At 32.7% G+C, this 20,224-nt stretch overlaps 1 protein-coding gene across 2 annotated transcripts; it reads left to right on the top strand.

The window, feature by feature from the left end:
- Window positions 1-6,460: 6,460 nt before the first annotated feature.
- On the top strand, window positions 6,461-14,885 carry LOC123540943 (cholecystokinin receptor type A-like). Of its 2 annotated transcripts, none has more exons than XM_045326275.2 (2): window positions 6,461-7,057; window positions 12,361-14,885. In XM_045326275.2, exon 2 carries the CDS (start codon window positions 12,677-12,679, stop codon window positions 14,027-14,029), a length of 1,353 nt encoding a protein of 450 aa, XP_045182210.2. In that variant the 5' UTR covers window positions 6,461-7,057; window positions 12,361-12,676; the 3' UTR covers window positions 14,030-14,885. The 2 variants fall into 2 exon arrangements, with proteins under 2 accessions (XP_045182210.2, XP_053383336.1); XM_053527361.1 differs by lacking the exon at window positions 6,461-7,057 and adding an exon at window positions 8,068-8,217.
- Window positions 14,886-20,224: the final 5,339 nt, after the last annotated feature.

Below are 20,224 nucleotides of genomic sequence, written 5' to 3'. Positions count from 1 at the left end.
CGATCCTTTTTGATTCAGCTAGAACTAAATATTCAAGTATTTCTAAAGGTCCGTCTTGGATAAATGTTTATTTCAGAGATTGATGATTCTGTAATCTATTTACCATTGGAACATCAATTATTTCATTTGATCTATGCAGTACGGAAGTAATATTCATTTTGAAATGAAATAACAGCCCCGCAATGAAATCGACAGGTAATGATCTCTCTACAGGACACGGTTGTTATGAAAATATAACAATAGATTCCACATAAAGCGGATACACCAGGACCTTCACCAGTTCATAAAATGTTCATTACGTTAATTGGCGTTATCATAATTCACGTGTTCAGGATGATTATAATTAACGAATTGATGTATCACGTTAATAATCATATCAGCTTGTATATGGCGAATGTAAATCATGGATGATCAGTTGTGTCATGCAGTGGTAATATATATTATACCGGTTAGTTTTTTGTATATATCCATTACCGTTTATAGCTAGATGCATAACTTCCAAAAATGAATCATGTCTAGTATAAACTTTGATTAATTCGTCATTGATCTTTCCTAGCTGACACACCTGTATGGTATGTTTTAACACAGTTCTGGATAGGGATACGTTCAAAATTCAGTTTGCTGTCGATATAAATGGTGAAAGAGTATCAGTACTGTTCATATAAATATGAGTGCTGAATGTTTCACTGGATAAAACACTCACCTACATGTATTTGATAACTGTTACACTTCATACATCAAAGAACTTTTCGTTGACTTCGCATCACATGCAATTCGAACCCTCGCCTTCGGATGTAAAATTATTTCACTGTTTTATTTATCATTTTATGTGTGTCATCCAGCTGACATGTGGGTTCTATCCAGGCGCTCTTCCATGCCTGAAATATGCTCGGAGGTTTACAGTTAGACTGTCACCGTATCATCTATAATTGTATCGATGTGTCCTTAAACCCTACAAAAACAAAGAACAACAGGTACACAAGTGGCAAAATAATGCCGGCTGGCGTCAGCGAGACGGGATTATAATAGGATTTTATTGTGAAAATGTACAATAAATCATGGGATCCAAATTATTTTTATTGTGTCAATACAATTTTAAATACAATGATGATTTTATGTAGGTTTGCTTGCTGTTGAGTGGTCTAGGAAAGCGTGCGCACTAAAATCAAAACATCCGGCTAAGCAACAGGGCAACCAACGGCGTTGTAAATTCGTCTGTAGCATCGTGTTTTCTTTTACTGGATGTGTTTCAGTATATATGTGCAGCATTAAGAAGTAGTATTTGTAGGATGTTCCTATCGCTTGCCTGATAAAAATTGCGGAGTTTAATATCTCGGAAACAAACATTGGAGTAATTTCAGATGTTTGTATTAAATGAAGCGTATCTTTCTTATGTAAAAGTCAACTTCCCTTTTTCTTTTTTCTATAGAAGCGATATAGTTCTTAATGGGAACACCAGTCTCTGAAAATCTGATATTCTAGAAAGTACCGAAATAATGTTTTAAGTAGATAAATTTTATAGCCGGGTTCAGTAGCGTTCAAACACAGTGAAACAACAAAGACGATTGGTTTTACTTTAAGATGCATGGCTCTATGGCTGTGTTTTGAGTGCTTCCGGGACATCTACCCTTACCATTTATCTTTACTGCCACCAACTTTAGCTGCATAAGTACTTACACAAACTTAATATAAAACATGATTGATCTTTTTAAGCATGTTATTGTTATTATTTGGTGATTTTTACAGAGATGCGTACCTATTTCAATGTTGACGATTACTCTCCCAGACAGACAAAAAACATTCCCAATCAAACTGTTACAATTTTATTATGAAGTCTGTTCAGATATAGCTGTGATCAAAGCATGAATATGTGCAGGTATTTACTTTCCGATTGTAAGGTAGCAGTTTTTATGCATTTTCTTTCAAATTATCTTACAACTGGGGTCTTTATGCATGTTTCTGGACTGGTCAGTTAGACCTAAATGTTAAAAGGACAGAAGTACATTACTACAATGAAGTATCAGCTAAAACAGTATTACACTGGCTTTGTTTGTTTATGTCAAATCTTTTCAAACGCTCGATTTAAACAATAATAAGATATTTTGGTTGGTTTATTTATGAATGTTTGTTGATATAAAATACCGCCAATATGTATTTATAACAGTCCATATCTATTATATTTACGTAAGCATTGATTTTACGAATATGAAAAGCAGACAGAGCTCTTTATAAAGCATCAAAAGGTATGCGTAAAATATATGAAAGTGTGTACCGTATAAGAAACTATAACATATATGACGATACTGAAGAAAAAGCAAATAGAAAGCTTGAAAAACACTGTATGAAAGGAAAGACTAAGCAGTTTGTCAAACAAAGCCGGGTTATATACATGTAGTACCTTATTCCTTGCCGATGGAGAGGCCACAGTGGCCAATATTTCTAAGCGAAATTCAGATACACCATGGAACTGTTTGAAAAAGTGATTTAGTAGTGTTTCATCAAATGCCATATACCTGACATATGTTATGCTATTGACTCTTACTAGTAAAATGAAGGCTTTTCGCCGGATTTGGTATTGCCCAGTTTAGTTTATGAACCAATTAACTGATTCCTAAACAAACCTACCCAACGTCAGCGTTGCCGTGGAGGGAGCCACAGTTTGTCTGTGTGTAGCTTATTACCTAAAGCTTTGTCATTATATATATTCTTCTTACTCGTCACGTATAGTACCAGTGAAAATAAATCAATGTGAAACTATCAGGTATAGTTCATTTTAATGTACAAATTATCCTGGAGCACTAGAAAACATGTAATAAACGAAGGTACAATGAGAACATAGACAGAATGTCTGACTACTTAACGGTTGATTACTACTGTTTTCCTATTCGAACAAATGATAAAGGAAGTATTTTCATTTCATTACTGCATGTCGTAATTCAGTGCATCAAGATGAACCGAGTTAGAGTTGTGCATTTGCGTTCCATTTTTGGTTTAAGTGAAGTAATCACTGGCGTCTATGAAAATTAACATTCACTGCGTAATGCTGTCTTCTGGGGCTTTCATAATCATCAAAACAAATAAAAATTTCCGACACACTTTATCATCTTCGTGGTATTGATAAATGTATTTTAGGAAACTGCTTTGCACGACAGGTATGATGCGCCTGAAGCTAGCAAAAATTAACTATTTCAAACGTCACTACGCCCTCGCAATTTATCAGTAAAATAGTCCGATAACTTTGATAGCAAGATGTCTCGTTAGAGAAACTAAGATGCTTTCAAAGTCAACGTGGTATAATTCAACATTTCAACAGCAGGGTACCTACCATCATTTCAATTTCTTTATTCTTTTACATCGTAAGGTTTCTTCAAAGTAAACATGTGAATATATTAGTTCGAGAATCTTCACACATTATTTACTGTTTGTTTGGCTTGAAGTAAATTATAATATAAATTGACCAAAATATTTTAGAATTGTTTAGGGTGGTATAGCATAAATGTGAATATTTCATGCATTGATATGACGAGAAAAGTAATACTAAACAAATTAAATTTAAGAAATAATAAACATGTCCCTATATTTCATTAGTTAATAAAATATGGGCAGGAGTTCGGATGCGTAATAATTAAATCACGAGTCCGTAGCACGAGTGATTTAATATTTGCATCCGAACGACTGCTCATATTTTATTAACTTATAAAATTATTGGAACATATTTATTATTTCGATTCTAACCACGCAAGTTCTTCGCATTTTACAGCACTATATTTTAGCTCGATATGTCATTCGGCTGGCCTTATGCTATTTATTAAAAACTCCCCACGAATGGAAAGTGTTGCATTAAACGGAATTTCCGATATTCAGTAAATTTTAATTAAAGTTTTAAGTAGTTACTGCTGTTAAAATGCTATTTTCAATAACATCTAAGGTCGAATATAGAAATCAGAAGTAAATACTTCATTCAAAGTTTATATATGCAGTTTCTGAAAATAGTACACGTCACTACATGATGGCACTGAAACATACACGCCAGAACATTGCGGCAAATAAACACGTAAACACTTGAGTCTAAAAGATTGGTATATGAATTATGATTTTTTTACTGTCAAAGTAGAATCTAGTTGACATTTGTGGTGCCTACAACGCAGAAATTGCAAACTACGCACACGACCAGATATAGATGCACTGATGTTGAAGTTGAAACTTACCGGGCTGAAACATTTTCTTACGGAAAAAATATAAACAAATAAATTCATCAGTTAGAAATTGTTTGTTTCCGAAAATTTGATGTACTTTTTGTTACTACTAGATCTACTTAGCACTGAAAAAGTCGAGTATTTAGTCGGCATATAACGGAAGCAGAGTAGAGTCTCACAGTCATGTTACAATCGTAGGGTGGAATGGAACAGCTATATTTTATCGTAGATTCATGTATAGGCGATTTCGCTATATGTTTATATAGCAACTGGTGCGGATCGTGTTAGAATTTCTGTTAATTTATATTAAAAGGTTGAAAAAGGGGAGCGCTGGTCTAGTGGTTAATGTATCAGCCTCTCAACCAGGTGGTCGTTAGTTTAACCCCACTGGGATCACGACCACGCCTTATGACATTCAGGAAGCGGACTTGAGAGTGGTTCAATTAAGATTGAAGCTTTCATCGCAATCGAGCTGAAATGAATTAGTATATACTAAAAGGTTGAAATACAAGTACAACAATTCATACCATTATATGCCCAAAAAGTACCACCTGCGATAGGTTACAATTGATTTTCCATCGGAATTAATAGATAAATAGTAAGCGACTAATTTATATGTTTTTATAGTCTTACACAAGTTTAGCTTCTTGCCAACTGTGAATAACATCAGGCAACAGCCAGCCAGCCAGTCAGTCAGTCAGTCAACCATCCAATGCATTTTCAGAGCTTTTGCTGGCATGATGGTAATTATGTAAAAAATATTCGTTAAGCATTTCTATCTTTGAGCAATCAATCGTTACATCGTTAACTATATAGATCATACCTGCTAAACTAATATCAAACGTTTGTAAAGAATTATTTTATGTATTAAATTTGTGTACAAATCACAAACGTTTGGCTTATGGAAAGGCAGGTTATTTTGGCAACTCGTGGTCAGGATAATTATGTTGATAAAAAAGTAATAAAATGGGAATTTTTATCCAATTTTTATCAATTTGATTACTTTTCTTCCACAGCACAACATGTGGTACATTTTAGTTATAGCAAACAGAGGGCTTGTGATTAACGTTACGAATTCTTCGGTTTTCGTGACATTGTTACTATAACAACAGAGACTTTATAGAGCTTCTTTACTTCCTGTAATTTAAATCGCCTCAAGCATATTATAATGATTATCAGACAATAGGAAAGCCAGGACAGGTATTAGCAGGATGGGCGTTGCTGTCTGGAACCGAATAATGAAAGTATTGTAATACAATCATTAAAAAGATCTTTTCTGACCATACAAGGAAACTAAGCAAATTTACGTGTAATGAACACAATATATATTACAGTACTTCCTATCAATAAATAATAAATGTTATAGGTATCGCACAATAATAAGGCGCTTTGAAATGTAAACAAACAAAACTATAGCAAATATTTAAGTCAATACATGTAACGTTTACGCTGCAGACAGTAATTCCTCGTCGGTCGAGTGGTATTGATATCCGTCTTATACTTTTTCGTCAGGAGTTCGATTCTGGACCCGTAAAAAGTATTTTCAAAACTGTACTTAATTTTTTTTTTTTAATAGATTCAACGAAAACAACACAAATTTGTTAATCTAATACCAACTTGTTCACTAACTTATATATTATTTCAGTGTTATCACGTAATCATGTTTAAATACGCTTCATATTTAATATGATCTAAAGTTTTTGAGGCTTTCGTGAATAAATTGGAAATTAGAGACAAACACACTTACACAAAGTATATAAATTATATGCAAAATAAAATAAAAAATGACGGATACAAGGTTCTAACCATCAAAACTATCACTACAAAATTATTATATGTCTATCCACTCAACCTACTGCGCCAACTATTGATCTTACTTCCAATGTATTTTGTTTTAAAAGAGATTGCTAAGTACTAATTGTTTATTTATTTGTTGCTAAAAATAAAAACGTCATAATACTGTGCGGTACTTATAAATTAAATCACCATATCAAACAGCATGGCGTACGTCTCCAATAATTATTAAAGTAAAAGGAAATAAAAGTTCTTTGTTTTGCCGGAAGCTTTGAAAGGTGGAAATGTCGTATCAAAAAGTAAGCGAGAAAAGACAGTTTGTCTGCAAATTTTATCGAATTTAAAAAACTGTTTGAATAAGCCTGCAATGGAGAATTTTGGATAATATTAATACAGTAATTTTTAAAGTGTTCCATTCCGCTCAAATTATATAGTATTCTTCAATGTGACTTCGGTCTCCAACGTAAATAATATTTAGCCAATATTTGCGTGGTAGTCACGAGCTTTCGTAACGATATTGGTCTACACGAAATGTACGAACTTCACGTGTCTATATTGTTTCGCTTTGTGGAGTTTAAGGAGTTTAACTTCGTGAAAACTAATTTCAAGCACCAATGTTTAAAATATTGTAAAATTTACATTCTTAATGTTTTTTTTTGTTGTTGTTTTTTTAATTTAGAAAATGTTCTCAATTTTTACTGTTGCCTGTTTTTAAAAAGGCAAATGAAATTTTAAAATTCAATTGGAGTCATACCATCTTAAGACCAAATATAATTCAATTCGTACCAAGAACAAAAACGCAGGAACACTTCTTCAAGTTATCTTCCCCTGTAATATTCAAAGTGAAACAATCAAAGCACTTTGAAACTTTTTTTCTGATAATAACAAGACACTTCCGACCTGTAGGTAACTTGAGGTAATATTTCCAGTTATATTTGATGCTTTCTAAGCCCTACGGCTTTACTGTGTCTAAACAAACGTTTGCGGGAAGTATATCGCAGACAAACATAATAGGTATCCACAGGACCTTATATTCGCAAAGGATTTAAACATGGATATATACTCAGGTAAATTTTATCTTTCTTGCAGATTTTTTTCTACAGTTAGAATTGTGTTCGCTATATTTTAGTTATTAATTTTACTATGAACATTGTATTAGCATTTTACTTTTTACTTGCACTGTTGTAATTGATTATAAACAATTATTAGTTCTACATTATAATTATTATTCCTTAATTTTCTAAAATGTTCTAGTGTAATTAACACTGGTCTTTATTTAAACGGAATAAAACAAATTTGTTAACTCCCTGAGGCCGAAATGCGACTATAGGTGTTATATTTTCTACCTCCGTAGCGTCAATATCCGACTATACGCGCGTTATCAGGACTCCCCAGGACGGCGATTGACGAATATAGTCGAGACACTGAGATCATGCTGATTGTGACATGTACTTGTTAATTTTTGATAATCTTGGCAAAAGCAAAATTATTTTGCATACTGGGTATTATTTTTTAGATGTTATAATTAGTGCTAATTAGTTTCCTTGTTAAAATAAGTGTTTGCCATTATGCGGCCATGTAAAGGCGAAATCCACTGTGTTTCGTTCATACTGTATTTCAAAGGAGTAAAATAATGACGTCTGCCAAAAATCTTTCTTAAAATAAAGATAATATTCATTATCATGCAGCTTCTGACATATCAGTTCCGTCCGACGATGATTCAGACGATGAAATTCTATTATCAGTTAAATGAATGGTCGGAAAATGTTAAGTTTTAGAAGGCTGAAATATTCGTACACTTACATCGAATACGATACAAATAGAAAAACATAAACAGAACAAAACATATTATAAATAAAATACAAAAATAACGTGACTACATAAACATATGATTGTAAATTTAATAATCTTTCAAAGGTAAATGTATATATTACAACTTAACTGTCCCATCGCGTGTCACAAAACGTTTGTGTACATGTATACATCAAAATTAAACAAAGGCATGATCGATATTCACACAAAAACGGGTGCCAATTTTAAGTATGCTTTTGTAAATAGTCTTTGTAAATATTGTATTTCTATTTAATGGAGTTCAATGTCTTTACATGTTAACGCAGTAGGTTCGTTAAAATTGTGAATACTTCGAAGTGAAAATATTTTTCTATTTTGATATAGGTTACGGATGAAATAGGATAAAAAGAATATTTTTTGAAACTTCGAAGATTTTGTAAGTTTATTTTAATTTATTTAAATCACCAATGATTCTCTACATGATTTCAATTGACTACATGCGCGTGAGATTGTGATAAGATCCGAAAATGTTCTTCGACGTTAGGGGGTAATTCTTATCTCGCCAGAGCAGAAATATTACGATATCGGCCTCAGGGAGTTAAATTAGTTTAAACCCAATACGTCCGATAGTGCCATCTTGCTTTTGTCTATTCTTGAAACACAACTTCAAACTTGGATGCGAATGATCTTGACAGCATTATATATACTTTTCTTTTTTTTTTTTTTTTAAATTCCTTGAGACAGATTCTTTTATCTAAAAGGCCTGGTTCCATGTAAAAGTTCAATCCGCCAGTAATAAGTCCAATTATCTGTGGAATGCGGCCGTTTTTAAAAAATATAATGCCAAACTGCTTACACTAAAATAAATTAATGATAAATTTTCATACGTGCAATGTGGATAGTTATAATATAAACAGGTTTTTCTTGTATTACGATTCCTGGGAATAAATCTTATAATGCTCGAAAGGGAAGATATAGTGGTGGAATACTTTTATTATAAAAAGTTAAAGTAAATATGTTCATATCTGTGAAAAAAAAATCAAAACGGTTTATCTGGGTAAGATTAAGCCGTGACTTATTTTTGTTTGAGGAAGATGTTTATATATGCCACATTATATACACTAGATGTATTGGAATTTTTATAGTCTCGAAAGCGGTATTTTGAAATATAATTAGCTTGGTATAAAGATATATATATAACTGGCGTTTAAATTTACCATACAGCTTCTGCTACTGATTATTTTGAATAGACGGCAACCTCCGAATCATTAATAGGGTTCAAATTTCAGAACGCGTCAGTACAAATGAGAGCCGCACCATGAGAAAACCAACGTAGTGAATGTCAGGATCCATGTTGTTCGCTTTCAAAGCCGGTTGCAATTAGAGAAACGCGGACTGGCTTGTCTGGATCCATGCTGGTCGCAAATGCACTATGTTGGTTTTCTCATGGTGCGGCTCATGACGAGATCGACATGAACGGATTATGAAGGTAAAGCACAATGGATTATTTGCTTTTAAACTTTGAGGATTTTCAATACATTCCTTAACTTTGATTTCTTGGAATTTATTGAATTTTCTGGTCATGCACCGTTAGTCTTTAGTCTTCCGAGAAAACATGGAAATGCTCAAAGAAAAAAGTCGTAGTATCTGAAAGTTTTACTCAAAATAGTATATCAATAGATTTATTGATAGGCTTTCAAGTGAAAATGAGATAATCTCACATCTGTCTGAAAAAAATGAATACGGAACCGATGGACACTATAGTTCGTAATTTTTCCTCAGAATTGCTAGAGACATTAAAAAAGAAAGTAAACAGTTCGACAATAGATGTTTTAATGAAAAAAAAAATAATAGTATACAAAATAAGTTTAGAAGAAATACAACTAATCTTTCTAGACGCAACTTTGTTCAGACGCGAAACAGTATAATAAAGTAAAGAAAATTACAAAAAGAAAATACAAAATCAATGAAGGGACAAGCTTGAAAAATAGCTAATAAGAATCCCCAATAAATTCTGGAAAAATATAAATAAAAAGATGAAAGAACAATCTGAAAGTTCGGAATCACTTACTGTAAACGATTTGCATATTCGTTTCAAAACGTTACTTGGAGAAACGCTAACGGGCGAAAATCAAGAGGATGAATTAGACACTTTTTTTCTGAATATGAATTACGTACCGCCATCTCTCAGAATAACAATAAATCGCCAGGTATTGACATTAATTACAAGCGAAATGTTAAAAGCATCATGCAATAATATCTCTCCTTTTCTGCTCAAACTGTATAACGATTATTTGATACGGGAGACTGTCCACTATCATAGAGAGAGGGAATTATTGCACCAGTTTTCAAAAAGGGAAATATCAATGTAGCAAAAAATCTTTTAGTGACTGTTTTTTTGTTGTTGTTGTTGTTGTTGTTTTTCATATAACACTCCATTATCTCAAATGTGCTTGTTTGGAGTCATAAAGTTTATTGCATCTTCATAGATGACCAACAGTGCTTTGGCAAAAACTTATTTCAGCAAATGTTTTAGCTCTTAGTGTGTCCGCGCATCTAAGCCAATATTAGGAAAATCATTTCTATCTAAAAATGAGTGGGGATTTTTTTTCGACATTTTTTTAACACGTTTGTACGAAAACAGACGTTTCAGACAAAAATAGCCATAAAATGCATTGTAGGAAATCTGTATATCCTTTCCGGTACCATATTTATGATATTTGAGAAAGGAAGGCATACGAATTTTAATTTTTATATCAACGGCACACAAATGGAAGTCGTGGGGAGCTGTAAATACTTAGAAATTGGTTTAGAAGCCAAAAACTTATATCTCAACACGCATCTTTTGCCTCGTTAATTTGTTTCGCTTATTTAACAATGCTGAATTGTCTATAAAGCAGAAATTCAAACTTTTGGACACGTTAGTTTGCTCAGAAATGTGGCTACCAAATTGCTCCTGGTATTGAATAACAGCACACAAAATTTATTAGGCGCATCCTAGGTGTAAAAAGGTCAACAAACATATCTGCCCTATACGGTTATTCGTAAAATTAACATGCTCAAATATTGGTTAAAGATACTATCACAAAATGATGATTCTCTTGCTAAAGCAAGACGCTGAAAATAATAGGCTATTTAATGGAAATAATTATGCGTACCAAATAAAGTGCATTCTTGATGACTAAGGATTTAGTTATGTTTGGGATCATCAGTTCCAAATTACATACCCTTTGAGGTATTAGAAATAAAATATATGATTCTTATACGCAAACTTGGTACAGTAATATAAATCATTCAAGACGTCTTCAGCCGTATGCAATTTTAATTAGAAAAACACCTTAAAGTGATCTCTGAACGAAAATACAGAACAGCTTTTGCCACAATACAAAATATCAAGTTTCTGTACATCAAATCAGACCCAAAAGGCTGTTTTATCAAAGATACAATATGGGATTAAAATCTTCTTTAGCAATATTTTAATAAAAAATTGTGAGAAAGTTCATTAAAGCTTACATTGCTGAAAAAAAAATATTCGCGAAAACATTTTAAAAGTTGTGATATTCCCATAGTCGTGAGAAACTTGCGAGAAGTTAATCATTTAAAATCAGTTAGCTAAAATATCGGACATAAGATCCCATCTTTTTAATTTACCAAAATTTCTGAATGTATTCTAAATATAAGCAATGTAAGTTTGAAAATCAGGGTTTAAACAAATTTTGTATTGTGGAAAAAATGATCCGAACGAGCAGACTATCATAAGGTTTATTTACGTTATAGGGTCAATTTAATTTGTCCCATTAAGAACAGTTTATACTGTATGTATATCTGTAAATTCTTCCTCTCATAAAGTTATGAAAACATACTTCTTCTTGCGAAGGTTAATGCTACTATATCTAAGATAATGAAAAACGTTCATCTGCCAATTAAACATATTTCCTACACTTATTTTATCTATGTATTTTACCTGCAACGACCGTTTTTCTTCTAAAACTTCCAGATGAGAATAAAAGAAATTATGTAATTTTCTGCTGCAGTTTGAAAGAATGCCAGGAGGAAAGCATTCATTTGCTATAGAACAAAGTCCTGAAAGTATATATTCTAACAATGCACATACATTTGATTACCAGAAACAACAATTCTCTGCAAAAGTAGCGAAATAAATAAATATTAATATCTTGATTTTTCATGACAAAATTAGTAATTTCCTATGCATGCCTTTCATCTATCTATCTTATATTACTATCTTTATTCTACCGGATAATGCGAAAGATAATCTTTTCTCCTTCATCCCATTTTATTTCAGTTACAATGTACTTAGACTACATGGGGACTTTTTCTGTGAAATACTTCAAGTTAATGTGAATGTCAATTCTCACTCAATTTCTGTATTAAATGCACATATTCACGTGTTAATTCTCACTCATATATATATATATATATATATATATATATATATATATATATATATATATATATCTTATCTGCGAAAGATATGTTTTGAAAGTTTTTGATAGAATTTACAAATGGTATTTATTCTGAAGCAAAAATGTTTATAACATCTTCCTATATTGTATTTCAGTGAACAGACGAATATAGACGGCTAGACGGCACAAATAACTTTTTACCTCGGAAATTGCAAAATTGATGAGAAAAGATCAAAACTTGTTACATAAGTGATATTATTTGACGTCTTTGCTCTGTAATTAAGTGCTTTATATGCACACAGTGCAAGAAATATTGAGTAAAATATGAATAAGTAGAACACACGTTATGAATATTGAACCTGGAATAAGACTATGAAATAGGGAAACGAAATTATTCAACAAAATGTAAACTATGAATTTTCGAAACAAGTGACAAGTTTGGAATCTAAACAGACGCCAGAACAGAAGAAAATGGAGAAAGAAGAAACGAATCTTACTCTTGAAGAACTTGACGAAGAAGAAAGATCGAAGCATTTTCCTCTTACAGTGCTCCTCGTGATAATCATGGTGATCGGTATTGTCGGCAATACCCTTGTACTTATCATTTACAAAAGGAAATTCACCAGATCAAGTGCTAGATCTTATATTCTGAGTCTAGCGATAGCAGATCTGTCCGTATGTCTTGTTGGAATACCATACCATGTTTTGGACTTGACACTGATTTTGACATACACACATATTAATCTGTGTAAAGTATTAAGTTTCTTTATTGGAGCTTGTACTCTTAGTTCGGTGTTTATTCTCCTTGTAGTAGGGCTTGACAGATATTTCAAGGTGTGCAGACCTTTGAAAAGACAGATAAGGGATTTTGGTGATAGAAAAGCATGTGTTCTAGCAACCTTTGTCGCAGTAGTAATTTCTATACCAAATGGTATCATTTACGGGCAAAGTGCTGTACAGACGCCTGTGAACAATCTTACTGGTGTGGAATGTTTTATTGCAGACGAATACCACGGTTCTGATCTAGCCGTAGGATATTTGGGATTTAATTTGTTAGTTTTTGTCATTTCCGTGTTGTTTCTGATCATTATATATGGTTTTATATGCCGGAAGATATATCAACAAGATAAAATGTCAGGGGAAATCATGTTGAAGAAAACTAAAACGGTTTGTTTGTGTTGTACTGTTGAAAATCAGGAGGAGGAAGATGGTGATGGAGAGGTTACTGGTGCAATGAATAATGAAGTGGCTGAGGATGTTAGAGTCACAGATGACGGTACTGACTCTGAATTTCAAAGCGTTAACATAGAAACGGAGGAGACAGAAAAAAAACATTTAAATTCAAAGTTAACAAATGTAAAAAGCTCTAAAGTTAATCCTGATCGGAAAGCAGCAGTTAAAACTAGTTGCGCAATGATACGGCATAAGAGACCAGGATCAAAAGCTGGAGAAAAGAACACAATGAAGATAACTCTTATGATGATGACGATAACTATTGTATTCGTAATTTCTTACCTCCCTTTTATTGTTATTTCTATCATAGATTCAATAGACGAAACCCTTTGGTTTGATATGCCAGTCGCGGAATCACTATTACTGGATCTTATGTTGAGGTTATATCTTATAAATAATGTAGCTAACCCTGTGATATACAGCTTTTGGGACAAAAGATTTCGGAAAGAAATCAAACGGCTACTAAGAAAGGTAGCTTGTTGTTTCAAAAACGATGAAGTAAGTGAAGACCAGTCATATACCAAGTCAAGGAGTGGAATGTCAACTTCCTGCGCTTATACAAAGAATACCGAGGCAGTTACAGATAAATAGAACACTTGGATAGGAACAGCGACTGGATCTGTGTAGTCTGAAATGTGTACATGGTTACTAACAGATACAATTAAATAGAGCAATGGCATAGTTGCATGTACTGTGGAATTGCTATAACTTTAAACACTCTAGAAACACTTGCTAAATGTTAATCTTTGACTGGACATAAAGAAAGTGACACCACTATGCGTTTGTTCAAAGTGTATTTAATCGGGTATATCTGTACCGTGAAGTTAAAATGTTTTATCTAAAGATGTACATAGATGATAGCCATATAATAGTTAAATATTTCATAGTTTAAACATTTAGACGCTTTTTAAATGATATTTCACATTATGGTATTGATTCAAATTATATTTATATACATGATGACAAACAATTAATTTTAGTAAGTGCCCATATGTCTATTATGCCCATATGTCTATTATGCGTCCCCTAGTACATAAGCGTTAGAGACATCACAAATACTAGAAACATTTCGAGACTGACAATATTATTTCGAGATATTCTGTTGTGCTTAGTTTCAATTAGTCCCAATCCGTAAGTCACAGTGTATTTTCCATGTAAGTGAGTAAGTAAGAAAGAAAGTAAGTCAGTAAGTAAATCGTTTTTATAGTGACATGTGCATATCTACATATGATATTTTCATAACGTTATTTACAAATTGTAATGACGCACCCGGCCCGATGGGCCTATATGTCACCTGTATCATAATATGTTTTGTGAATAGATTGCTTTGTTTACTTCGCCGGTATGTATTACAAACCGTTAAACTAATCATAACATTTAATTAAAACCTGGATTGGAATTTTGCTTAAAATTGTTTTGAAGTTAGAATAAAAAGGTTGAAATAATGCTCATATGTTGTTGTATTATGATGTTCTTGGTAAGCGTACATGTATGCAGATATAATTAGTATTTCAAAAAGGCTTCTGGGTGTCTTAGAAGGCGGTATTATCTTGAAAATTTGTATTTTCACAGACACAAAGTAATACTTCAAATTTACTTTAAGCCGATACATAACAGCACTGCTTTTATGTCGCAGTATAAGGCAAATCAGACAAGTACTTAATTCCGTGTACATAGACATTTTTATGAAATTTATAGTCCACTATCAAGTTCATCGAAGCTTTGTGAAAAACGCGCACTTTCAGCCAAAAATTCTTTGGAATATATTACTGTAATTAAATTTTTGATAACAATATCGTTTAAGACTAATTAAGAATTTCTTGTGTCTAATTTTGAAATCATTCATGTGTGAAAATGAAATGGACGTGTCTGCGAAAAAATCATATTTATGAGGTAAAAATGATGAAAATCGCTTCTCTTTACAACTGGCGGTTTCATTTAGCAAACAAAGTTTTTGGCGGTGGCATTTTTTGTTTCAAATTGAGGCAAACGTGGGGTGCTTTTTGCAACATCATTAGAAATTTAGAAATGTTAGAAACACTTCATTCAAATATTGTCTATATATATGTTTAAAAGTTCTCTCGTACAATATTTCAAAATTACTGTAATTATTGTCATAAGGTTAATTTTTTTATAAATTTATTAGGGACACTTCACAGTTGGTTATGCTGCGTCGGCCGTAAAGCTGTTGAATAGACAAATACTTGGAACATTATTGTGTCTAAATGTTTCGGTGTAAATGTCAACAGAATCCTTCTTTTTCAAAATCATTTAACAAAAAATTGGTTATCAACTGGAATTTTCCCCCGAAAGACCAACTTATACCATATTAATTTTTATGTTGTTTTTTTGTTGAAGTATTTCAAGCATGGACAGACATCTGAAAGCGTTAAACAGCCGCAATTGTAACAGTTCTTTTAGCTCCTTGCTCTAAAGGACAGGACCACACGACCACAGGTGACTGTTACTGTTCCTTAATACTGAAAAAGGACATTTTTAACTCGTTTTGAACGATGTAACGGTATACGGTTTATTTACCTGTCTTTCGTTTCGGCAATGTCTGAATCTTGATCAAATGATGCATTTCCATTGAAACAATTCAAGGTTTTGTTAATATTTTTCATGAAAATTATTTTCATTTTTTCGCCACTTTGACCATGGTTGAAGAAATATGCACGCATTTTACGATATGTTTCATCGACCCAGTACAAAAGGTTTATTTAACTACCCCTGCTCAAGACGCGATTCTTTTTGATACAATTGGACCTAAATATTTAAGTATTTCTAAAGATCCATCGTGGATAAATGTTTATTTCAGAGACTGATGATTCTGTAACCTATTTACCAGTCGGAACATCAATTATTTCATTTGATCTATGCAGTACGGAATAATATTCATTTTGAAATGAAATAACAGCCCCGCAATAAAATCGACAGGTAATGATCTCTCTACAGGAAACGGTTGTTATGAAAATATAACAATAGATTCCACATAAAGCGGATACACCAGGACTCTCACCAGTTCATAAAATGTTCATTACGTTAATTGGCGCTATCATAATTCACGTGTTCAGGATGATTATAATTAACGAATTGATGTATCACGTTAATAATCATATCAGCTTGTATATGGCAAATGTAAATCAAGGATGATCAGTTGTGTCATGCAGTGGTAATTTATATTATACTGATTAGTTTTTTGTATATATCCATTACCGTTTATAGCTAGATGCATAACTTCCAAAAATGAAACATGTCTAGTATCAACTTTGATTAATTCGTCATTGATCTTTCCTAGCTGACACACCTGTATAAAACACTCACCTACATGTATTTGATAACTGTTACATGTAGGTAATGGTGGATGCCAACCTTTTTTACACTTCATACATCAAAACACTTGTCGTTGACTTCGCATCACATGCATTTCGATGCTGTGAGTTCGAACCCTCGCCTTCGGATGTAAAATTATTTCATTGTTTTATTTATCATTTTATGTGTGTCATCCAGCTGACATGTGGGTTCTATCCAGGCGCTCTTCCCTGCCTGAAATAATGCTTGTAGGCTTACAGTTGGACTGTCACCGTATGACCTATAATTGTATCGATGTGTCCTTAAACCCTACAAAACAAAGAATAATAGCTACATAAAAGTGGCAAAATCATGCCGGCTGGCGTCGGCGAGACGAGATTATAATAGGATTTTATTGTGAAAACTATCTGAACCATCGAACATGTATAAAAAACAGGTGCGCATGTCTTCCAGCTTCCTTTCATACGAAGTATGTAGGCTCATTACTATCTAACCAAATGTAAGCTTATGCAGTTCTTATCACATTAGATCCAGATATGGAGTAATTCCTCGTGCCCTTTAACAGTAGATGAGATTACCCTAGGCCCGTTCCTTAGAAACGGAAGTAAATTTTCGAGCATGCGCACTTTACAAAGGCCAAAGAAAGTTAGATCAAATTGCAATCAATTTGGTCAGTATGAGTCTGTACTATAATAAATTACCAGTGAAGTGCTGATTATGGTATTGGCGGCTGAATGGCAAAAGTCAGTTATCCACATCAAATACATCTTATATGCTTCAGCAGCTTTTATGACCCGGTATAATCAAGTAATATCCTCGAAATCAAATTTTATGGTCTTGGTCACCAAAGGTGACCTAGGCTTTATCATGCCAGTTACATGATGATTAAGTAATAATTTTCTGTATATTACTAAATGAACAGCAACTTCAGTGGCTAAAAGCTGCATTACTTAAAGTTTATATCAAATGCCATTGAAATCTGAGAAAACATAAATTTCAGCTTTTTGAACAAAACATGTCTTTTGACAGATAAAATTAACAAAATTATGACATTTTCAAATGTAAGGAACAAGTTTAATGTTGTTTTTTGTGAGTAAAGATCTAAATCAAGACTTGAAGATGCTTGCGGAGGGACAAAAATTTAAAAACATCCGATAAGATATAATATATATTAAGAAGTAGTATTTGTAGGATGTTCCTATCGCTTGCCTGATAAATATTGCGGAGTTTAATATCTCTGTAACAAACATTGGTGTAATTTCAGATGTTTGTATTAAATGAAGTGTATCTTTCTTATGTTAAAGTTACATTCCCTTTTTTTTTGTTTTCTATAGAAGCGATGTAGTTCTTAATGGGAACACCAGTCTCTGAAAATCTGATATTCTAGAAAGTACCGAAATAATGTTTTAAGTAGATAAATTTTATAACCGTATTCAGTAGCGTTCAAACACAGTGAAGCAACAAAGACGATTGGTTTTACTTTAAGATGCATGGCTCTATGGCTGTGTTTTGAGTGCTTCCGGGACATCTACCCTTACCATTTATCTTTACTGCCACCAACTTTAGCTGCAGAAGTACTTACACAAACTTAATATAAAACATAATTGATCTTTTTAAGCATGTTATTGTCATTATTTGGTGATTTTTACAGAGATGCGTACCTATTTCAATGTTATCGATTACTCTCCCAGACAGACAAAAACATTCCCCATCAAACTGTTACAATTTTATTATGAAGTCTGTTCAGATATAGCTGTGATCAAAGCATGAATATGTGCAGGTATTTACTTTCCGAGAGTAAGGTAGCAGTTTTTCTCTTTTATACATTTTCTTCCAAATTATCTCACAACTGGCGTCTTTATGCATGTTTCTGGACTGGTCAGTTAGACCTAAATGTTAGGACAGAAGTACATTACTACAATGAAGTATCAGCTAAAACAGTATTACACTGGTTATGTTTGTTTATGTCAAATCTTCTCAAACGCTCGATTTAAACAATAATAAGATACTTTGGTTGGTTTATTTATGAATGTTTGTTGATATAACATACCGCCTATATGTATTTATAACAGTCATATCTATTGTATTTATGTAAGCATGTTTCGGGAATTTTTTACTAGTTGTACAAAAATCTGACAATGTTAAGAGAATACCATACTTATAAAAATACAGACACGTTTTATATGAAGGGGGAAAGTTAAAGGATTAAACAATTAGATGCACTATGTTAGATTGTTTCGTTGTTAGACTGTATCGCTGTTACTTTGTATCGCTTATAAAGTGCATCTATATAGTTTACACTTGAATTTAACATAAAATATCTTTTATACACGAGTGTCAGTTTTTTTTTTTCAGAAGTACTTTGTTGTTTTGATGATAATGAATGCCTCATAGGTTGATTATTCCGAAAGAATGAAAACACTAACTACTTTAGGTAGTCTAGAGCGGTTACACAATAATACTTTAGGTAGTCTACAGCGGTTACACAATAATACTTTATTTAGTCTACAGTGGTTACACAATAATACTTTATTTAGTCTACAGTGGTTACACAATAATACTTTATGCATGTTGAATTTTAATGCTTAGAACGACTAAAAACTACTTCAGTTAATATCAAAATTTCTATGAATTATACTATCAAGAAAGAAAGCAGCATGAAGCTTGAATCCCAAAGCATTTGTTTGTGATGTTTGGTTTTACGTCGCAACGACACAAATATATGTTATATGGCGACTCTCGAGCTTTTATGATGGAGAAGAACCCCAGGTGCCCATCCGTGCGCTATCACATGAAGAAATCTAAGCCCCGAGTGAGACTTTGTATTTGTATAGTGTATCTTAAATTAGCGACACAACTATGTGTATGCATGTTGACTGTTATGATGGAACTTAAATCTACATTTGTATATTCGTATCAGAACTTATAATATGCATTTTAAAATTGTATTTGGTCATATAAACGTTTATTTAACGCAACAATAATAATAATATAGTTAATTTAGCTTTCATTTGAATTGCTTTTATTTCGTGAATTTTAATACAAGTTACTAATTTAAAAACAAATTTCTAATCAGCAGTTAATGGCTAGCATGATCAGATCTTAAAGGATAAGAAAAAAATATCTTCTAATGCAATGCTTATGCATTTTGAAGTTAAATCTAAACGTATTATTGTATAATGCTTGCTGATCTACTACTCAAAATATGCTTCTCAAAACGACGTACATCTTATTCTGTTTCATATTAATCACTTTAAGCGTCTAGTGTAGAATTGTTGCACCTTGATTACAAACAAATCCGTCGTAATCAAGTCACTTTCCCGAAACAATCACTAACCCGCCCGCTTAGCTCAATAGGGACAGTGCGGGGTCGTGATTCTCGGACGGGCAATATGTTTTTAGTGGCGATTTGATTAAAGACATTGTGTCTGAAATTATTCGTCCTCCACCTCTGATTCTTGTGGGGAAGTTGGC

This window comes from Mercenaria mercenaria, chromosome 16 (assembly GCF_021730395.1).
Source record: "Mercenaria mercenaria strain notata chromosome 16, MADL_Memer_1, whole genome shotgun sequence".
Taxonomy (NCBI): domain Eukaryota; kingdom Metazoa; phylum Mollusca; class Bivalvia; order Venerida; family Veneridae; genus Mercenaria; species Mercenaria mercenaria.
This window is presented reverse-complemented; position numbering and strand designations above follow the sequence as displayed.

Excerpts from the sequence above, each read along its gene's own strand:
- LOC123540943 (XM_045326275.2), top strand. The coding sequence starts at position 12,677 with ATGGAGAAAGAAGAAACGAATCTTACTCTTGAAGAACTTGACGAAGAA.